General features: G+C 41.3%; 1 protein-coding gene across 1 annotated transcript; it reads right to left on the bottom strand.

The window, feature by feature from the left end:
- Positions 1-6,856: 6,856 nt before the first annotated feature.
- LOC311050052 (uncharacterized protein) lies at positions 6,857-21,745 on the bottom strand (the record flags this gene model as incomplete). The annotated part of the gene is made up of 10 exons (XM_084064018.1): positions 6,857-7,183; positions 7,918-7,974; positions 8,400-8,513; positions 9,366-9,433; positions 9,890-10,106; positions 13,124-13,350; positions 17,273-18,881; positions 19,364-19,513; positions 19,885-19,956; positions 21,448-21,745. The coding sequence occupies 9 exons, from the start codon at positions 21,743-21,745 to the stop codon at positions 7,937-7,939; spliced, it is 2,793 nt and encodes a 930-aa protein (XP_083920144.1). The 3' UTR covers positions 6,857-7,183; positions 7,918-7,936.
- Positions 21,746-22,970: the final 1,225 nt, after the last annotated feature.

The following is a 22,970-nucleotide window of genomic DNA, read 5'->3' as shown; positions in this document are numbered from 1 at the left end:
TAATACAGTGGCGTCTATAAGCCATAAAATATTGAAGCATAAACAAAATATAACACTAATTCTAAAACCTCAACCTCCTAATGCGCCCACTAACTAACTAAAATACAGGAATACAGACAATCACCAAACACTAAAAACAGACAGGGCTTGTGCAAACTATAGCAAATAAATAATGAATTTAGCGTTAAAGTGCCAACTATTTACTGAAGCAGTAAAGTGCCAAGTGCCAATTCAATTGCTATATGTCATATACTCATCACGGTTCAATGCAAAAGGTGGGAATGTCCTTATATGGGGTTTAACTGGAGCGGGGGTTTAGGCCAGGAATCACTGTCTCTTCTTGTCTTCGTGCGTATTGCCTGCAATCATAGAAACTAGAACCAGTTCATCTGTTCAGGTATATTTCACATATGAGGTTTAGGACCGTGGGTTTATAAAGGTAACGTTGCATAGAAGGACACTTACTCGCCCGCCAGACTGTACGTCTGGCTTTGAGGGTGTGAAGCGCGCAACGTTATCGCCACTGGACCTCTCCTCCGTTCCTTGGTTCGTCTGTCTGTCCTCCCCGTCTCTGCTGCTACTGCGCCGTCTGCTCACCGTCCGCTGCTGGTGGCTTGGTACGTGCCGCGATCACTGTATTCCCCACCTCTGCTCCGTGGTATGTCTGCTCCTCCTGTGCACAACCGTCCCTTCTGGCTGTCACTTCCACACTGCCCTGTATGCCTGTCTCTCTGCTGTCCAAGTGGCTCGCGCTCACTTTTGAATAAGGTGGGCCACACCCTCCTCCGCCCTCATTCGCTCTGCCACCAGCGTGACCTGGGGACATTGGCCGTCCGCTGTCACAAGGCCAATGTCACACAGCCTATAGGGGAGTCCAATGTCAAGTGGCTCGGGGACCGGGGGGAAATACATTGTCAACCATAAAACATGCAGTGCAGAAATATAGTTAAGAGAATGATGTTTTTAAGTGCGTAATACAGGTTTTTCATCATCAATAAAAAATGTTACAATTTGGTTTCACCCCCCTGCTTTGACCCTGTCACAAACTGCTTTCCAGTGGTGGAAAAAGTACTCCATTTGTTTTACTTAAGTAAAAGTATCAATACTGCAATGGAGAAATACTCGGTTACAAGTACAAGTCCGTAATTCAAAACTGAGTTAAGTAAAAGTACAAAAGCATAGGCTTCAAAATATACTTAAAGTACCAAAAGTAAAAGTATTTTTTTTTGTGTGGAAAATAGCAGATCTACAAGCTCAAAACGTTATAAAATAGCCTAGGTATAACATAGGGCTAAAGTGGTTAATGTGTTCTACTTTGGGTCATTCCGGGTAAAGTGACAGCAGAAGGCTTCCCATACCCAGCTATGTGTTGTGTCCTCTGTTGGCAGCACTCAGCTGGGTGAAGCTGGAAAACACATGGATGAAATAGGTCTAAATCATTGGTTCTCAAAGTGGGGCCCGGGGACCCCCAGGGGTCCTTGGGGGGGTACCAGGGGGTCCCCAGCAAAATGAATTAATATATACTAGACCATACCCGGTGAAGGGCGCCCTTCACCATACCCGGTGAAGGGCGCGCGTCCCCTCGTATATATATAAAAAATTGCTATATAAAAGAGCAAAATAGGCTTGCTATTTTCTGTTGCCCTGCAGCAGGCTTGAGTATATTTTTGATGGCATTTTACACCACTAACAACATTAATCAGAGAATCACACGTCTTTGTCACAACTCGTGTTTTGTCTTTTTTAACCAACACAGTACAAAGTACTGGACACACAGATGACACACAGGTCATAGATGACTCAGGTCATAAACCTGGAAATACAGGAAAATAAACATTGTATTACCATATATTCATAGCATATATGATTCACAATTAAACAGCAGGTAATGTAGCACAGTCTATCACAGTAGAACCGACATAGCAGAAAATGACTACAATACCCATGAGGCATTCTGAACCATGAGCCAACAACGCGTCGCCCCAGCTACCATTAAGTTACAGTGTCCAAGTTACAATACACAAAATACACCAAAATAATACTTTTCAATGGACTACTTGGGTAGCACTGATAATATTAACCACAGTAAGGTTCATAAAGTGTGTTGATGAAACGTTTACATTGTTGATTAAGTCACGATGACGACGTTAGCATTAGCGTTAGCCGCATGCTAGCGCCAAACGTCCGTTAGCTTAGCATCACGCTAACGGCTCATAGTAACTTGGTTTGGCTAATAAACATTAATCCCAACTAACGCCAACACAGTAATGGATGTAAACATACACAGACATGCTTTGGACATTATTATCAGGTTGCATGTTGGTGGTATGGGGTTCGTTTGGTTTGGCCTCGTTTTCATAGACCTCGTTGCTTGTTTCTCTCGCGAAACCTGTGGCCATGTTTCCCATTGAACCCGGAAAAAAAACCTACGTCCGCTGCCACTACTGCTCCCGGTTTGGCTACAATGGGAAACATGGCCACAGGCTGACTAAATAAGCGATTTAAACGGGTAGTTTCGCTGGCGACCTAAAATATTATGCAGCCGACCAAACCTTAAACATCCGTGCGGTTTAGAATCTACCATTAGTTTTGGGATACGATGTATACAAAAGGGTAAACAGCGGAGCCTTGGCGGACGTTTGCCCGATCCTGGAAGAGAACGACATAGAACCGTTCTTTATGGAGCTAATGTGCATCGTGTGTGGGGAAACAAATCTGGAGTGTTTACTTTCCACAGCAGAGAGTGGGCGGGGTCTATGGTGTAGCGTCGGCGTCGGTGTTGCCATGTCCGCCGATTGTAAGCGCTTTAGGGCCAATGTTGGTGTTATAGGGTTCGTTTGATTTGGCCTCGTTTTCATAGACCTCGTTGCTTGTTTCTCTCGCGAAACCTGGCAACGACGCATGCGCAGTTTGATCGGAGACCCAAGACCCCATCCACCCACCCACCCACTGTCAGCTTACTAGAATTATAGTAGGATAGCGTCACAATATTTTTAACCTCTTTAACCTTTTATACTTTAGCTATTCAAAAAATAGCCCATAGGGTGCATCCACACATAAGATACAAGTTGAAAAATGGCTGGCAGTGGGTGATTTATGTATTTACTCTGGCAGTGAATGAGTGTACGGAGGAAAAAAAAACATAAAATGTGTAAATGATGGAGATATCAGGGTTTCTTCTGGACAGTGACGATATGCAGTGAAGACTTTGAAGGAATCTAATGAACGTGTTTTATGAGGTCACAGTGAAATTGACCTTTGCTTTGACCACGTGCTTTAACTTCAGTTCATCATTTTAGTCCAAGAAGTGGATATTTGTGCCCAAAGTCATCATGGAATTCCTTTAACCCATTAAGACCGGGAACGCATCTGTGTCATTTTAAGATTTCTTTGGCTATACAAAAACAGCAGATCTACAAGCTCGTATCGTGGCACCGAGTGCCGCGCTACGAGCTTGTACATCTGCTATGTTTTTGTTGTTGAAAAATCGTGAAAATCTTTAGTTTGAATATATATATATACTTTTTTAAATCTAATGTTTTTTATTAAAATCTTTGCTTCTGGGGAATGTCTTCTAAATCCTAACAGTTTTTCATTCCCAAAGTTTGTTTTAATTTTATTTTTGACTTATGTTGCTATATTATCAATGGTTTTCAAACTTTTTTCATGTCAAGGACCCCCAAAATAATATGTATTTGTCCGCGGACCCCCTCCCATCTAAAACCTTTTTTTTCCCAGGGACCCCCAGAAGCAAAGATTTGAGCAAAAAATGTATATAAAAGATTTGCACAAATGTTCAAGATTGTTCTAAAAAATAGCAGATCTACAAGCTCATAGCGCGGCACTCGGTGCCGCGCTATGAGCTTGTATATCTGCTATTTTTGGTCTATCACTCTAGAGAGAGTAAAGGATGTGATTACTATCTGCTCTGTCTGGATTACACATGTCTCCTGAGAGCTGATGAGTGGAGGAGGCTGCCTGTTGCCAGGCTGTATATTCACTGATAAGTGGTGGGAAAAGTACTCACATTTTTTACTTAAGTAAAAGTACCAATACTGCAATGTAGAAACACTCTGTTACAAGTAACAGTCTGGTCATCAAAATTGCTTTCATATACAAAAGTAAATGTAGTCATTATGCAGAATGTCCCATTTCACAAGCTTTCAAATGTATACATTGTATACAAATCTTTTGAAAATAGCAGATCTACAAGCTCACAATGCGTCGCACCATGACACGTGAGCTTGTAGATCGGCTATTTTCAAATAGTCTACGTATATGGCTGAAGAGGTTAATGTATGTTTATGTTAATAATTATTTTTGTGGAGTAAAAGTACAAGTATTTAAAACCGGAAATACTCCAGTAAAGTAAAAAATACCTCGAAAGGGTGCTTAAGTACAGTAATTGAGTACAGGTAATTGGTTACTTTCCACCTCATGTCACTGATTACTGGTTCAGCAGAGCATGACTCTGATGCCCTCTGCTGGCAGTCCCAGGTAAGGTCAACATGGAGGCTCATAATCACACTAGACATATCAGTGACTTTTCTGTCAGAATAATAATTATTCCACAGACTCAGACCCATAAACTATATTATTTAAATCTCTGTTAAAAACAATCATGATCTTCATCTTTGTAAATTCATGAGTTCCAAGCTGTGTCTAACACCGGCCTCATGTAGGGGTCAAAGGTTAATGGAATGAATCGGCTGAATGGATAAAAAAGAAGAGGAAATAAAATCTATAATTTAATGAAACAATCACTTAATAATCAATCCATGAGTGAAAAGTCTCAAAAAATGATGACTGGTTCCCAAACAGTGGGTCAGGACCCGTGTTTGGGTCGCAGACACATTTTTAAGGGTCGCAAGTAAATATCGCCTTTTTTCTGTTTCCTACATTAAACAATATATGTTATTATTTCAAAAGATCTAAAAAGAATTCACTGAAAAAGTCACAACTTTTCATCAAACAATTCAAATATATAATAATAAAATCAAAAAATCTAATAATATCCATAAATGATTAAAAAAAACGTATATGAAGTAATGAAAAAAGCAGATCCACATGCTCTCAATGCGGCGCGAAGCAACGCGTTGGTGAGCTTGTAGATCTGCTATTTTCACTATGTTTGGGTCCCGGACTCCTGGGAAAACGTCTACATTTCTCTCCTTTGGGTCTTGAGCTAAAAAGGTTTGGTAACCGCTGTGTTAGATCATTGATGGTCATTTAAACTCTTTTTATACACTTTATATCAGTTGAAGGTCTTTGTGCTCCAGAGGTCAACAGCTCTTCAGTTTAAAGATTTACGTATGAACACTATGGAGCTTCTGCTTCAAAGAGAAATGACCCTCAAACTCTTCCTTTGATGTTCTGAAGCAAAGGACCAGCCTGTGTGTGTGTGTGTGTGTGTGTGTGTGTGTGTGTGTGTGTGTGTGTGTGTGTGTGTGTGTGTGTGTGTGTGTGTGTGTGTGTGTGTGTGTGTGTGTGTGTGCCTGTGCCTGCGTGCGTTAGTGCATGTGTGTGTGTGATGGAGGGTGAGGAGGTCAAACCATCAATAGTTAAAGCCATGTTTGAGGAAGTAATCATTCGGTGAAGAAGAACTTTCTGGATTTTCCAAAGTCATACTGTAGCTGTTTTCAACTTGGTGTCCCTATTTATGGCATGTTACTATAGGCTAAAATGTCCCAAAAAATGTCCAAAAACGTTTAACAAATTATCGGAAAAGAAACACTACTTCACAATTAAAAAATAAATAGCTATACAGTACATGCTCACAATCGTATCACATCGCAACAGCCAAACTGAGGGACTTTATGTAAAAAAGCTAGCCATGGTTCACATGACGCTTGTCTGTCACGAGCCTCATGGCGGAATTTCTGGTTTTGGCACTTTCTCCATTTACAACCCGTACATGTATAGAGTGTTTGTTCAGTAACAGTGTTAAATAGCTCTATATTGTGATAGTAATCATTACTATAGAGTGTTTGTTCACTAACAGTGTTAAATAGCTCTATATTGTGATAGTAATCATTACTATAGAGTGTTTATTCAGTAACAGTGTTAAATAGCTCTATATTGTGATAGTAATCATTACTATAGAGTGTTGTTCAGTAACAGTGTTAAATAGCTCTATATTGTGAATGGGCACTCTCTCTTGATTGGCTGAAATTGGCAACCCACCTGCAGTGAAATGTAAGAGAACATGAGGCACAATTATGTTTTCTCATTCCTTTATTGATATTAAGACATTCCATTCAAACCAAGCAAATTAAAGCCAAAATCTAACATCTGAACTTCAAACCATTCATGATCAGGGGCCCAGATCCCAGGGGAGAAGGAACGGATAGATACACAACAGTGGAGCTGAAAAACGGAAAGATAAATAATCACCTCAAGACCACCCTAGAGGACCAGGTCCACCCATCACCTCAGACCACCCTAGAGGGTTTAGGTCCACCCATCACCTCAGACCACCCTAGAGGGTTTAGGTCCACCCATCACCTCAGACCACCCTAGAGGATCAGGTCCACCCATCACAAGGAAACAGTGATATCATGATGATCGTAACACATTAATTATCACACATTATAAATGATTACATAATAATGAATGACTTATGGTCAATTATAAAATAATAAAACCTCTTTCACAAACATGGTTGACTGACTTCCATTCAGATGGATATTAATATTAATGTTTCAATATAGTGTAGAACTGAAATATTATGTTTGTGTTTTCTGACGACAGAAACTATACAAAGTAATTTGATGAACCGCCCACACTAATTGGGACTCCCTCTTCCTTTGGTGTGTCGCCCAGGTGGCGCCTAAATCCTGACCTTTAACCTCACAAACACTATGTCTATACACTTAACCTTAACTCTAAACCCTGACCTTTAACCTCACATAAACTATGTCTATAAACCTAACCATAAAATCACCTCAAAACCACGTCAACCTTTGCGTAACACTGGGAAAAGACAGTAATTATCGTTAGCCTTCGCTAGCCATTTAGCATTTTGAATTGTTTAAAGGACACATTAGTGAAAAAGGTTGATGATGTCATCATTGTGCGGCTGCTATGAGTATTTAAAAGCTGAATGGACACACAGATATTTCCTCCTTTCTCCACTAGGGAGCAGCAATGACTCTCTGCTTCTCTGAAAACACACCCAGGTGTTCTGTGAAAAGACAAAAAAACAATAAGAATCAGAATGTATTAAGTGTGTGAACATGTTAACAGAATAACCTTCCCTTATAATAGTACATAATCATTCCCAAATGATTATTAATGTGTCATTAATAACTTGTTAAATGTTTGTTAATGGTTAATGATTTAATTATTTAAAACTATGAAAGGATAATAGATCATGAACAAGTTATTAATAAACTACTTGAAAACCTAACCTCCCAGCACCCTCCCTGCAACTACAGTAACAATCAAAGTAGAAACAACTCAGTCAATTCAACATTTGACTAATACTTTGTCAATAGTGTATCTTAGTAGGAAAGGCAGCTCAGTTGGTAGAACACTCTCCTTTGGACCACAAGGTTCTGTCTTTGATCCTGCTAGTGATGGAATGATTAGTGTTTTAAATGAACTGAATCATTGGGTACAGATCATTGAAATGTTTATTTCAACCAAGAGGACCCCCCCCCCCCCCCATCTGATCACATTGTCATCAGTGATACAACAAATCATTTGATTATTAAATGTGATTATTAGATTCATTATTATAATAGATTAAGCAGAAGACACATGATAATGTGAATTCACACGACCGGCATGGTTCACCAGGCTAGTTGTTTCACTTCTACACAAGCATGTTGTTTTGTGTATTTTTTTGTAGTTTTATACACTTTTATACATAAACAAAAATAATAAAAGTTCAGTAAAAAGAAAGAGGAAGTGAACCTGGGTGTGTGGGAGGAGTCTAAAGATCATCATTGGTTGTCGGCACCAGAATACGACCTGATAGAAGAAGAAGAGAGACAGTTAAAACACACAAACAAATGCATTTGATGTACTGTATTGTGTGTATTTCTCCATAAAATGCATAAATGTACACACAACATTCAGTCATCAGAACTAATGTGAACATTTGACTCATATTTAGGACTAAATGTAACACTGATGTATTAAAGCTAAATGTGACAACATAGAACACACTTTGACCTCTAACTAGGTCGTCTAAACTGGTCTAAACCGGTTAAGGTTCAATACCAATATAAACCAGTGTAGGTTGTGGCTTTACATGTTTGTTTGTTTGTTTGCATTTCTCTGAGGGTTCCACATGTCATGTGATCCTCTGTTGATCTGACCTCATTTCTTCCACTGATAGTAGATTAATTAATGAAACATGTTAATTAAACATGTTAATTAAACATGCTAATCACCTCGTTTCTTCCACTGGAAGTAGATGAATCCAGACAGGAACAAGACCAGACCCAGAACCAGACCTGATGCTCCCATGGCCACCTTGTTCTTCACTGACTCTGGCATGGAGAAATCTGACAATACAAATATTATATCTCATATCATATCATATCATATTATTACAGTAGATTAAAACAACTTGTTCTTCACTGACTCAGACATGGAGTCATCTGACAATAAGCTACAACAACCAAACACAATAAACAATAAACAGACGACACAGTCATTGTGAGTCTGTTCGGTAATAATGAGTCCAACCCTATTGGTCCAGTCCTTGAGGAGTTTGTCACCTGATGTGACATGTCCTTCTTAGAGCTAAATACATCCAAAACAAAGGATATGATGATAGATTTTAGAAGACATGAATCAACCTTTTACTATGATGATTATAAACCAGGCTGTGTAATGTGCAGAAAGTATCTTGGGACAGAGTCATAGACTCAGAACTGTGAGGCAGTTTGTAAAAAAGAACATCAGCGCTTGTTCTGTCTTATAAAACGGTCTTGTTTTCACATTGATGAAACCATGATGACTCTTTGATCTGCTTTTATCAAATCTAGCTGGTCTTTAATCTGCTTTTATCAAATCAATAAGCTCATAGCGACACTTGAATATTTGTGCAAATATTTGAATATATTTTATATATATTTTTTTTTTTTGGGGGGGTCCTTGACAAGAAAAAGTTTGAACACGACTGATATAGCAACAAATAGGTTTTTTTTCAGATAAATTAAGACATATGTTGAGACATTTGACAGTTAAAAAAATTCGCTTTAAAAATATATATATTCAAAGATTTGCACAAATGTACACGATTTAAAAAAAATAGCAGATCTACAAGCTCATAGTGCGGCACTCGGTGCCACGCTATGAGCTTGTTTATCTGCTATTTAGACAGTAGATTACACTAGTTTAGAGTAACTGACCCCAGTCCATCTTGATAGGCGCGGTCAGGCTGGGATGTTCCACCATGCATGTGATCTTCTCTCCTGATCTGTAACACACACACACACGCACAGACACGCACAGACACACACACACACACACACACACACACACACACACACACACACACACACACACACACACACACACACACAGTAGTAGTAGTAGTCGATCTACACGCTGAAACTTGCCGGGATTCGACACATTGATCCGTTGACCTTTGTTACCCTTGTTATTCTGTGTGTGTGTGTGTGTGTGTGTGTGTGTGTGTGTGTGTGTGTGTGTGTGTGTGTGCGTGCGTGCGTGCGTGCGTGCGTGCGTGCGTGCGTGCGTGCGTGCGTGCGTGCGTGCGTGCGTGCGTGCGTGCGTGCGTGCGTGCGTGCGTGCGACTTAATATTAGCCTACCAATTAATGGGCCATTTTTTTTATTCTTAAAGAATGTATGTACTGTATACGTGTCTATTAGGTGTGTATTTCTATGTATAGGTGTCTGTTAGGTGTGTACCTGGGTGTGTACTCCAGGTAGGAGTGGTACTGGTAGTACCAGTCTCCATCAGACAGCGCAGCGGTAGAGGAGAGACCAGAGGTCAAAGGTTCTTGACCTATCCACCAGGTCACCAGGATCACTTTAGGATAGAAGTCGTAGCTGCTGCAACTCAGCATGTGAGTGTGTTCACCACGACGAGGGGGAGTCTCTGACTTCAGTCTCACTTTGGGCTCCACTGGATAAATAAGATTATTATTATTATTATTATTATTATTATTATTATTATTATTATTATTGTCTCCGCCAGGCCGAAAGGCATGGCGAGAGAGTATGTTTTACCCCCTGTCCGTCCGTCCGTGTGTCCGTGTGTCCGTCCGTGTGTCCGTCCGTCATTCGATCTGTCTGTGTACAGCTAATCTCCGGCACCGTTGGCTTGCTCGCAGCCAAACTGTGCACACACAGTCCCTGGATACCAGAGCACAACCTCTGCCCCAAATTTTTCACAGGGGCCTGTTATAGCGCCACCAGGAGGCCGATTTGTGCAAAACACATTTTTTGACAGTACTCCTACAGATTTTGTCCAAAAATCCCACAAATCGGTACACAGTATCTCTACAGTCATTAAACGAAACGGGTCTTTCAGATTTCTCATATTCCATCCTGATTGGCTAAAAATGTCTTCCAAAGTTTGCAGGAGTGCTCCGTTTTGAACAAAATGCCTCAAATCATGAACACAGCATGCACTTTCCGAGAAATTTTGCAAGCACATTCCCATTAGGCCGAGGAAGAACTACCATTTGAACATTTTTAAATCAGCCTCATGGTGGCGCTATAACAGGCCGATTCGTGTTTTTACCTATAATTGCACCGATCTGTGTAAAACTTTGTATGCACACTCCCTATAGGTCAAGGAAAAACCTTTGCCCTGCATTTTTCACATCTGCCTTTTATAGCGCCACCAGGAGGCCGACTTGTGTAAAACACATTTTTTTATACTACTCCTTCCAATTGTATCCAAATTTCACGCAAATCGGTACACATGATCTCTATAGTCATGTGATCACGACGGATGTGTTTGATTTTTCATACTCCATACTGATTGGCTAAGATTGACATCTAAAGTTTGCATTATTGGCTTGTTTTGAACAAAATTCTGCAAATCATGAACGCACCGTCCAATTGCGCTCAAACTTTGCACGCACATTCACACTATGCTGAGGAACAAATGCCACCCTTTTAACATTGGCCTGTTATAGCGCCACCAACAGGTCTAATTCAGCAAAACACATGTTTTTGACAAAATGCCTCAAATCATGAATGCAGTCAGTGTCCGATTGTCGTGCAAGGCCTAAGAAGAAATGGCACCCTTTTCACGTTGGCCTATTATAGCGCCACCAGGAGGCCACAGTAGCCTACCTGACCTGGCGGAGACCTGTGCTCCGAGGAGCACTTTTTCTAGTTATTATTACTATTACTAGTCATGGGAACATGTCATTATCATTAATAATTGTATATCATCCAAATGAGATCCAAATTATCCAGAAAGTCGCAAAACGTTTGGTCTTCAACCAGCCAAAATGTTCACGTTTCCCGGCTCTCCCCCGTTCTCCTCTCCCTCCATTGGCTCCCAGTTGCTGCCTCACAGAGTACAAAACACTGATGTTGGCCTACAAAGCAACCAAAAGTATGGTACCCCACATCTTCAAGCCTGATCCAACCCTACAACACCTCCCGCTCACTCAGATGAGCTAACACAGGGAAGCTGTCTGAATCTTCTCTAAAACACCCTGGACAATGCTCCACACATCCTAGACTCTTCTCCCTTCTCTAAATCACCCTGGACAACGCTTAACACGTCCTAGACTCTTCTCCCTTCTCTAAAACACCCTGGACAACGCTCCACACATCCTTGACCTACTCTTCTCCTTTATCTAAAACACCCTGGACAACGCTCCACACGTCCTAGACTCTTCTCCTTTCTCTAAAATACCCTGGACAATGCTCCACACGTCCTAGACTCTTCTCCTTTCTCTAAAACACCCTGGCCAACGCTCCACACGTCCTAGACTCTTCTCCCTTCTCTAAAACACCCTGGAGAACACTCCAAACCACGTCCTAGACTCCTTCTGGCTGTGGAATAACAACCCCCATTGCAGTCAGAACTGCAGACTCACTCCCAATATTCCGCTGTAATCTGAAGAATCACCTCTTCAGACTCCACCTCAGCCTGTAGCACTAGCCTTGATGACCTTGCAGGCTTACGCAAAGGTTAAAATGTAATTTAGATATCATGTTATGCAGACAGATGCCAGGTCATGTGTAGACCTGGCATCCTATAGTGTGAATAGTTGCAATGTACAGATTATTTATTTGTTTGATATTATACTGTTTAGATTCTTGGTTTACCTATGACCTTAGATTACTATTTCTATGCATTTGATGTATTACCTTGTGTTTTCCTTGCTTACTGTAAATAGCTCTGGATTAAGAGTGTCTGATAAATGCCTACATTGTAAATTGTAACTGTAAGTGTCAGTGGTTGGCCACCAGATGGCACCAGAGAACAACGTTTCATAGAATACTGTAGATTCTACAATAGTCTACAGTTTTCTACAACATAGAATGCCATATAATATAATTTAAACATATTAAATAATTCAGTTACACAGTGCTTTACATAAACAAAAATAAAACAAGCAATATCATGTAATCAAAATAGTTTGAATTAACAAGAGTAGAAACAAACAAAACAATACAATACACACAATCCTGTAAAATATTGTGATTAAAAACATACAAAACAAACTCGTTAAGACAATAATCAAAATATAAAATCAGGTGGTGAAATGAAGTGTATAGAGGTGTGTTTTAGCCTGCATGGTTCTTTTTAAAGTTAATTTAAAAACATTAATCCTGGCGTCTCTATCTTAGGCAGGTATGTAGGTGAACACACTCAGAAATAGATCTATATGTTTCATTTATACTCAGTGTACGATGGTGACACCACATGTTGTGAGCTTGTAGATCTGCTATTTCCACTGTGTGACAGCGTGTTAGGAGGATACAGTATAAATCAGGCTTTAATGTTTAGGAGGATCTGAAATGTTTCTCAGCAGATTAAGGCATGTTTTATAATCATTATCAGATCAATATCAACACCATTAATCATCTCTGAATGGAATGCTTTATTATGATGTCGTGTTATAGTTTATGAGGTGATGAGTGTTGAGTGCTGCTCTGAGATCAGCTCACCTCTCTTGTTCAGAAGATTGCGGTAGTAGATCTCAATGTTGTGTTTGCAGAATGCCTCTCGCTGGGCTCTCGCCGTAGCCAGTACTCCAGGATTTGTATTGAGGCGCTCTGCGTTCTCCACACCAAACTCAGTGTATCCAACAAACTGATCTACTCTGCTGTCCCACCTGATGAACTCATCACCATCGAAATTCAATGAGTATATGAGCTGTATGTCCTTCAGCTCACTGGAGTTAAACACACAGCGTTGAGCCACATAGAATACATATCCATCTGGAAATAGACAAAAGGTCATCAATGTTCAGTTTCATTAACATCTGTATAATATCAACTGTAGGCTTACTGCCCCCCCCCCCCCCCCCATATCACTACATAAAGTCAAAAATAGATTCAAGCATGTGAAATCTGGCATTCAAATGTTTTGAATGTATGTTGAATATCTTAAATACAATGAGATTGAGCTACCAGTTAAGTTTTGTTTCTCTATGTGTCCAGTTGTCTAGCGTGGCTGAGTAAACCAGGACTCTGTCTGTCTGTCTGTCTGTCTGTCTGTCTGTCTGTCTGTCTGTCTGTCTGTCTGTCTCAGTCACAGAGTAATAGGAGGCAGGTGGGGCAACTAGCAGCCAGTGGTGGAAAAAGTACTCAAATGTTTTACTTAAGTAAAATTATCAATACTGCAATATAGAAATACTCTGTTACAAGTAAAAGTCCAGAATTCAAAATGTTCTTGAGTAAAATAACAAAAGTATTGGTATGAAAATACACTACTACTAAAAGTAAAAGTACTCATTGTGCAGAAATGTCCCATTTCAAGTTTTCAAATGTATGAAAATCTTTTGAAAATAAGCTCACAATGTGTCACATCACGACACATTGTGACATTGTAGATCAGCTATTTTCAAATGGCCGAAATGTATATCGGGCTGAAGTGGTTAATGTATGTTTTGTAATAATAATCAAAATCTACAAAGTAACTAGTATAAAGTTTTAAAATACATGTAGTGGAGTAAAAGTACAATATTTGGATCAGAGATGTAGTGGAGTAGAAGTGAAAGTATTGAAAACTGGAAATACTCAAGTAAAGTACAAATACCTCAAAATGTACTTCAGTACAGTACTTAAGTACATCTGCTCAGTTACTTTCCACCACTGCTAGCAGCCCACACACTGAGTCACTGTGAGAGACGAGGGAGTGTCTTCAGGTGAATGGGACAAGTGATTAAGAACCATTGGAAACTAATTAAATAACATTATTACACGGCTTGGTTGAATGCTTGATTCTGATTGGTCAGTCATCGGTCATTATTTCTGGATAATGACCGATGATAATGACCGGTGAGACCGACGAGGAAACTGTGTAATCAGAGACTCAGAACACCTGCTCATATCAACCTGCTTGGTTTTATGCTTTATCCAACATGACAGCCATGTAAACAAACAAACAATGTCATTCACAACTAAACGTTGCTCTCAAGAATGTTTTTGAAAACATTTGAAGTGAGAAATAGACGATGCAATAACCGAAAAGTCATTCTATTTGATCCTCTACACTTCCTTGTTTATCGTGGCGCAACAACGGGGGAATACCAAAACGCTCGCCCCAAAACATAGTCGCCCCGGGGCAAATCCGGCGGTATTACAGGCAAATCGGCAGTAAATAGAATGGGGGGCGAGTGTGTTTTGGGGCGAGTTTTTTTCCATTTCGTAATTTGTTTTTGCGAGGCGAACTTGTCCGCCCAGCCCAATACTTATGGAATACTTTCATTGCCGTAAGCAAGGAAATACTTCGTTTTGTTGTTACTTTTGGGTAAATGTATTTATGTATTTATTAATAGTGGTTAATCGCCCCTTCAGGGCGATTAACCACCTCGGCTGCGCCTCGGTGGTTAATCGCCCTGTCGGGCTTTAAATTTCAATAATGACTACCTCCCCATGCATTATCCCTTGCATAGAAGCCACATGGGAGCTTCACAGAACTAATTCAGTTGTGTGTGCTCATATATGAAAAACATACTATATAGCCTATGTTAGTGTGTGTGTCTCATTTCCCCCCCGCCTAGCGTTAATAATGCGAAACTCAGAGGTCACTCATTATCACATGAAAAAGGCTATGGAAGTCCACATTCTTGCTGGTATTACTAATGCATATGTGTAAATTAAAAAATAAAGCACCTTGAGCACATATTCATGTTTACCTAAAATTAAATATTATTTAAAAAATATTTCACCATAAAAAACATAAATGCTTAACACATTGGGTGCCAGAGGTTTTCTAAAGGAGTCTATAGCTGGTGCCAGCATTTTTAAGCTTTCTGACTAATCTTTCATGGACCACAGAATATGCTGTGCTATCACTATGTAAACACCAAATATCTCAAAAGAAAGATCAGAATCTCTACTTTAACCAGGGGAAAAAGTGAGTTGATAGCATGTTCCGTTTCTGAGATATTGGCCGTTGAATAAAACTTGATTTCACCAAAAAACAGCACTATTTATTTAGAATTAGAGTTATGGCCATTTTAGTAAAACTTTTTCTTTTTTTTCAAACATTATTTGAAAAATGATTTGACATTTATGTTTGCCTTCAGTGACAGTAGTCATCTCAATAGTAGTTACTTTAGAGAAAAGGAAAAAAAAAACGCTTTTCGTTTTCACTCCTATGGGTAATAACAATAGCATAATGATAGAAAGCATAAAGGCTTACTGTCACTCCAATCTCTTTGAAGTGCTTCTTAGTTCAGCTTATTTCAAAGTTATCAAAATAATAAATCAAAGTTAGTTCACAGTGTGTGTGTGTGTGTGTGTGTGTGTGTGTGTGTGTGTGTGTGTGTGTGTGTGTGTGTGTGTGTGTGTGTGTGTGTGTGTGTGTGTGTGTGTGTGTCTCAATACATTAGTTCACAGTCTCTCTCTCTCTCTCCCCCCATTACACATTAGTATTACTCGAATGTAGTTGGAGGTTCAAAGTTGTACTTCACAGTATATTCTATACAAGAGGAAAACTTTGGTTTCCTACAGACACAGGCAGCATAGGTAATGATAGAAAACATAAAGGCCACTTTTCAATCTCTTTGAAATGCATCTTAGTTCAGCTTATTTCAAAGTTAGTTCACAGTGTGTGTCTCTCTCCCTCCCTCTCTCTCTCTCTCTCTCAACACATTAGTTCACAGTGTGTGTGTGTGTGTGTGTGTGTGTGTGTGTGTGTGTGTGTGTGTGTGTGTCTCTCTCTCTCTCTCTCTCTCAACACATTAGTTCACAGTGTGTGTGTGTGTGTCTCTCTCTCTCTCTCAATACATTACTCCAATGTAGTTGGAGGTTCAAAGTTGTACTTCACAGTATATTCTATACAAGAGGAAAACTTTGGTTTCCTACAGACACAGGCAGCATAGGTAATAATAGTAGAATAATGATAGAAAACAATAAAGGCTCGTTGTAACTCCAATCTCTTTGAAGTGCATCTTAGTTCAGCTTATATCAAAGTTAGTTCACTGTGTGTGTGTGTGTGTGTGTGTGTGTGTGTGTGTGTGTGTGTGTGTGTGTGTGTGTGTGTGTGTGTGTGTCTCTCTCTCTCTCTCTCTCTCTCTCTCTCTCAATACATTAGTTCACAGTGTGTGTCTCTCTCGCTCTCTCTCTCTCAATACATTACTCCAATGTAGTTGGAGGTTCAAAGTATATATTCTATACAAGAGGAAAACTTTGGTTTCCTACAGACACAGGCAGCATAGGTAAACAGTAGAATAATGATAGAAAACATTTCAAAGGTTCAAGGTTGTACTTTATTGTGTACAGGTTGGATTCCAACCACACACAACAGCAGCATATGTAACAACAATAGGCTTGTTTTCACTCCAAGTGCAAAAGTAAAAAATAGAAAAATAGAGGTTCACGGTTGTAATTCACAGTATAAAATAAATACAAACAATAACAGGGTCTGTAACCACATGAACGCTAGGCATCCCTATTCTGGGGGCGAACAGGTACAATACAACAATTACAATCACAAAACAATAAGGAGGGGGGGACCAAACAGGAGTTTCACTCCAATGTCTTTCAAATAATTATTACCTTTTAGTTATGTAGTCCTTCTTTGAGTGGTACAGTGTTGTGCATCTGATTTTACACAAGGGGACCAAACAGGACTTGCACATGTACCTTGTGTCTACTCTCTTGCCATCTCTTCTTCTGCAAACCCGGCATGCCCTACCTGGGCTCTTTTTTGTGGTTCGGGGGACTGGGATCAGTTCATGTTCAGCCACCTTCTGATTCAGCCTGCTCTTAGGGTCCTTGCGTGGTGCTCTTGTCCGCGGGTTGTGTACAGGTGGGTTAGCAGGTGGGGCAATGTGTGGTGCGCTGCGTCTTGCCCTCCCCCGCGGGTTGTGAACAGGTGGTTCAACAGGTGGGACAATGTGTTCCTCCCCAACCCCCACTTCCTCAACCCTCCCATCAGGGTGTCCGAAGGTGGCCCACGATTTCACCACGCTGAGGATGAAGGACTTCAGGGTTGGACAGCTGGGCAGAGGATTGTTGGCCTTGTACAGGACAAAGGCGTTGAACAGGCCAATTTGGAATAGATAGGCGACAAACTTTTTTGGCCACTTGGTGGTCTTCCTCACAAACAGGTAGTATGCTAGGTTTTGGTCCATTTTGTCAACACCATTCATGTGCTTGTTGTAGTCAATAATGCATGATGGCTTCTGTACTGGAACCTGCTGGGCGGGGCGTTTATCTGTGGCCTTCTGCCACACAGGAACTGTTATCATCTCATCAGGGTGGTGTGTGGAGATCATCTTGACGATTCTCTTGTCTCTCCATGCCAACACCATCACATCGCCTGTGTGACGCACTACTGTTGACCCAATTCCCAGCTTAGAATTGGTCACGTCCCTGATGACTGGTGGCTCCCCTCTGTTCGTTCGCAGGGTCCCGCACACATGGGTCTGGAGACTAAGGAGGTGGTAAGACAGCTTCACTGAGTTGTAGTAGTTGTCCATCCACAATCTAAAACCGTAACCTTTTAGGTCACCTAGCAGAAAGGTCACGGTTTCCTGCAGGGGGACCTTCTCGCCACAGAATGGCTTCATGGCATACAGGTACCCTGTGGCCGAATCACACAATATGTATGATTTAATGCCATATTTTATGGGCTTTGCTGGGTTGTATGTCTTCCAAGAGAGACGCCCACGCCAACACAACATTCCCTCATCTAGGCTAATGTTCTTGCCTGGCTGGAACATTTCCTTGAAATTGGAGAGTATGGTGTCCAGGACTATGCGGACTTTGCACAGCGGGTCAACATTGTTGTGAAGGGTCTCATTGTCCACGAAATGGAGACTACTCAGGATCAGTTGGAACCGGTTCCTGGACATGCACTTGTGGAAGTAGGGTGTTGTTAGTGCCTCATCCGTTGACCAATAGTCTTCAAGCTTTGGCTTCTGGATAATTCCGGTGAGGAAGAACAGCCCCAGAAAGTTTTTCAGTTCCCCAACTGTCAGCTTCTTCCATGCACGATCTCTGGCATACTTCAGCTCGCTCTGTACGCGGCGTTTTGCATACAGGTTGGTTTGCTCAACAATGTGAGCAAGCAGCTCATCTGTGATGAGCAGCTCCAGGAAGTCAACTGGTTGGTCAGTAAGTAGTTCAGCAGCCCTGCCCCTAGGACCCGGATTCCCAGCAGTGAATGGGATGTCCTTCGGGTGCCACTCTGGCCAGTCTGCTGACTCAGACCACTCATACTCTGGAGCTGTACGAGGCCTCCCACCACCTGGAAATTAGAAATGCATAAGTTACCATAAAATCAGGAGTCATCGCCATGCTGGCTTGTGGTGGACATTTGACAAAATTCTATTTTTGCCATGGACATACAATATAGACAAACACATAAAGAGCTAGCCCTAAATTACTATTACAGGTCTGTAACTCTGAGTGTGTACAAATGGAACCAAATGGACCCGTAGGGTCCATTTGGTTCCATTTGTACACACTCAAGTTATGGGGGTCCTTGAAAATAAAATGTTCAATACATAGTGTCATAGCAAATCAGTGTCATACATATTCTGAAGAAAACCTGGAGACTGACATTCAGTAATTAGGTGTTATGATCAAAATAAGAACATTATAATGGTGTGTAAAAACAAAAAAACAAACACTTGTGTACGGACATATTGATGACCCCTGCATAAATTACATATTTTGTCATTTGTGTGGTAAAAGAGAGCTCAGTGTGACAACAGACAAAGTTCTTACCTCGTTTACGGCTGACAGGTGGTACTCCAGGTGTGTCCTCCTCCTCCTCCTCCTCCTCGTCGTCCTCCTCCTCCTCCTCCTCCTCCTCCTGCTCCCCCTGCTCCCCCTGCTCCCCCTGCTCCTCCTGCTGCTCCCCCCTCGACTGCGTGTCTGTGATCACAGTAAAATATGAAATAGTTTGGTAAATATGATTTACACAAAATGAAATAAATTATTTTCACCCCTGTGGACGATTGTACAATCCTTCTGCCAGGAGCACAGGTAATCAGAACATAGCTATACTGTCATGTTACAAGGACAAGCTGTACTATAAACAATAGCCATCAGACCTAGGAGAGACATATTGGCTCTACGTCATGTAAACTAAAATGTATCATAGTACACAAAGATGACTAGAATAAGATAAACAACATAATGTACTGATAACAAGGTTACATATAAGCAATCATGATAACATAATATGATTTCGTCCACACCTTAGAATGAATAATTTGTATTCCTGTTGTAATGTCTTTACTTACCACGCTGATGATACACAGACGCCCCAACAGACGCCCCAACAGCATCTTCCAGCTCCTCCTCCGTGTCGGAGCCTAAGATAAAATATACTTGGTCAATATAAGTACATCATATCTATTTAGGCATAAACAATCTTACTATGACATGCCACACTGTCTGCTACACTGTCTCTCTGTATGCTATGATCCTATAGTTTACCGAGTGTCTCGGTAAACTATAGGATCATAGAATACAGAGACAGTGTAGTTTCTCAGTAAACTATAGGATCATAGAATACAGAGACAGTGTAGTGTCTCAGTATGCTATAGGATCATAGAATGTGTAGTGTAGTACATCAAATCTATTTAGCCATAAACACTCTTATCCAGAGGGATGACAGATGCATATGTTCTTAGGTCAAGGCACCCCATAGTAAGATTACATCAAAGGAAGAAGAGCATCAAAGCTGTATTGTTTTTTTTTGTTTAGACAATTTGACCTTCTAGCTCTTTGAAGCTAGTTAGAAGGGGGGCTCGCTCACCCCCCCAAAAAAAGCAGAATAGGCCATTTTGTTTACATGAACTTGTGACCGGGGAACAGGATCAAAGGTGTTGTTGTGTTTTGTTTACATGACCTGACATTATCTCTTTGAGGGAGCTTTGCACCTGCTAAAACAAAAAAAAAAGCAGATCTACAAGCTCACAACTAGATTCTGGTAGTCACTAGTAGATCTGCTATTTTTTATGATTGCCACACACAATACATAGTTTAGCCTACTGCATCTGTCATTCTGTCATTGTACATAGGCTAAATTGTCAAAATTGTCAAAATCACAGATCAGAAGCATATGTATACTACAGTATACAGAATACATCATTTTCATCTCATCAGTAGCAGGCTATAGTAAAGTAAATGAACCTATAACTTAGAGTTAGAATGGGAGGGTCTAGTACACAGTGAGTGTAACGGTAAGAATAGACACACTTTGCTTGCCAGGCAGACACCTCTTTTCGTATAACAGTGGCCTCTTATTCGGACCATGGCTGCTGATTCGGGTTGCCAGGTCTTGGGATAGGAATAAGCAACCAGGTCTATGAAAACAAGCTCAAAAGCAGCGACTACATGCCAAAAGCAGTGACTATATAATATTGTCACGGCTATTTTCAACTAGGTTTCAAGTTCCATCTGGCCTATAGTTATTTGGCCACAAGAAGGCTTCAAAACTGGACAATAGCCGTGAAAATCACATTCACAATAATACAATTCAAGCTGCAGATCGTCGGATTTCCCGACGTTCTCTTTCTAAACTCCAACCATGGATTGCCTTTCAATAAAACTATATTTGATAGACATACGATTCACCTACATTGTAGCCTAACAACAAGCTCACAATCGCAAGTTCGCAACCATTTTACAAGCAGCTTTTACAGAAAAAACAAGCCTATAGTGGCTTACAATAAGCAGACCTGGCAACTATTACCGTAGTCCACGATTCCATGGAAACTTTATGATAAGTTTTCTCCGTAATATCAACTAGATAACCCATCAAATACGACACAAACACGATAAAATGTATGTATTCTTACCACTGGCTGGTGGTTCCCACTCATCAGAGGCATAGCAGTCTAATGAGTGAATACGTTTCCTTAAACCCTTACGACGAAGAGGGGGGTCGCCGTGTTGATCACCGGCGTCCTTCGGGGCCACAGACCCACCAGGGCCCACCGTTGGCTCTGGTGGTGGTGGTGGTGGTGGTGGTGGTGGTGCTGTTCCTCTCGTACTGGGAGCGAAGTATGAATGAATTGTTCTCTGCTGTAGCAGCGAGCCTCCGGAGAGCTGACCGCCTCCGCGATGTTTAGAGCCTCTCCCTCGCTGACCTGACATACCAACTCTACTCTATAGTCTATATCTCTCACAAATAGACTATATACTCCTACTAAATATCCTCCTTCACCTGTCTAAATCTAAACCTTACCTACTCCACACTAAATCTTCCTCCACGCCCTTTCTAACACAATATAGCTCACTTGGCACAATACAATATAACAAACTAATAATCTATCTATCTATCTAACTATAATAATCTAATCTATCTCTATATAATCACTCTCTCACTCACTCAAATTTAAATCTAACACAACTATATCTAACTATATAAATGGCGAGCAACTTCCGCACCCTCGGTGGCGACACCCCACAGCTCTGTTATCGAATAAACAACGCACCGCCAGACCACATGTCGCCTACTGACTCGCCACGGCGGCCGCGCTGAATTTACGCCTCGCGTAGGGGACATCTCACTGTTCACTACACCTTTTCCACCGCGCAACATAATTAATTCTACTCACCAAATGTCGGACAAAACGGAAGGGGAGCCAGCTTCGTACCGTTTACCGTGCGCACGACCTCATCACCACAACAGCAGCCAGCCGCTGCGGGGTTTTTTTCCTTTTTTTCCAAACTTTTTTTTTGGTCACCATTTTCTCCAGGCACCATTTCTGGTGTAACGTCGGGTGTTTCTTTTCACCAGCCAATCACCTTTCACGTTGCCACGTCCGTTGCCACGTCGCGCTGACGTACGCTAAACAAGCGCTGCCGTGCGCACAATGCAAACGAGCCCAAAGGCGCGCAAAAATAAGCCGCCCATTGCTTACACACAAAGTCAGACCTGGCAACGCAGCCTACGCCAATCATGTGTGAGAGATCTACAAGCTATGGGGCAGAGACGCCACCGTATCTTAGCAACAACTACAGCGCTCACTCTCATTGGTCGTGTCACGCTAACAGCAGTCTCCAGACAATGGCATCGCAGACAGCTTGCTGTTACTGCTGTAGCCATCACAGGCAGTTGCAGCACGACGGACAGGGCGCTGTGATAGCTGCCATGTCGCTAACGCTAACCTGGTTGTCATGCCTGCAGCGGCTGTGCAATCACTTTGTCAACAATGCACGTTCGTGTGGTGAATGTCTATATTGCTGCTCAGTTCGTCCATTGTACATGGTGTATGTTTGTGTGTGTCTTCTGGAGAACTATGTAGCTCCACAGCAACTACAGTAACTAACGTAATGGCAGGACCGCCCCGTGCAACGCATGTTACGCTGCATTATG

The sequence above is a fragment of the Gymnoscopelus microlampas genome (genome assembly GCF_963454915.1).
Source record: "Gymnoscopelus microlampas genome assembly, chromosome: 8".
In the NCBI taxonomy this organism is placed as follows: domain Eukaryota; kingdom Metazoa; phylum Chordata; class Actinopteri; order Myctophiformes; family Myctophidae; genus Gymnoscopelus; species Gymnoscopelus microlampas.
This window is presented reverse-complemented; position numbering and strand designations above follow the sequence as displayed.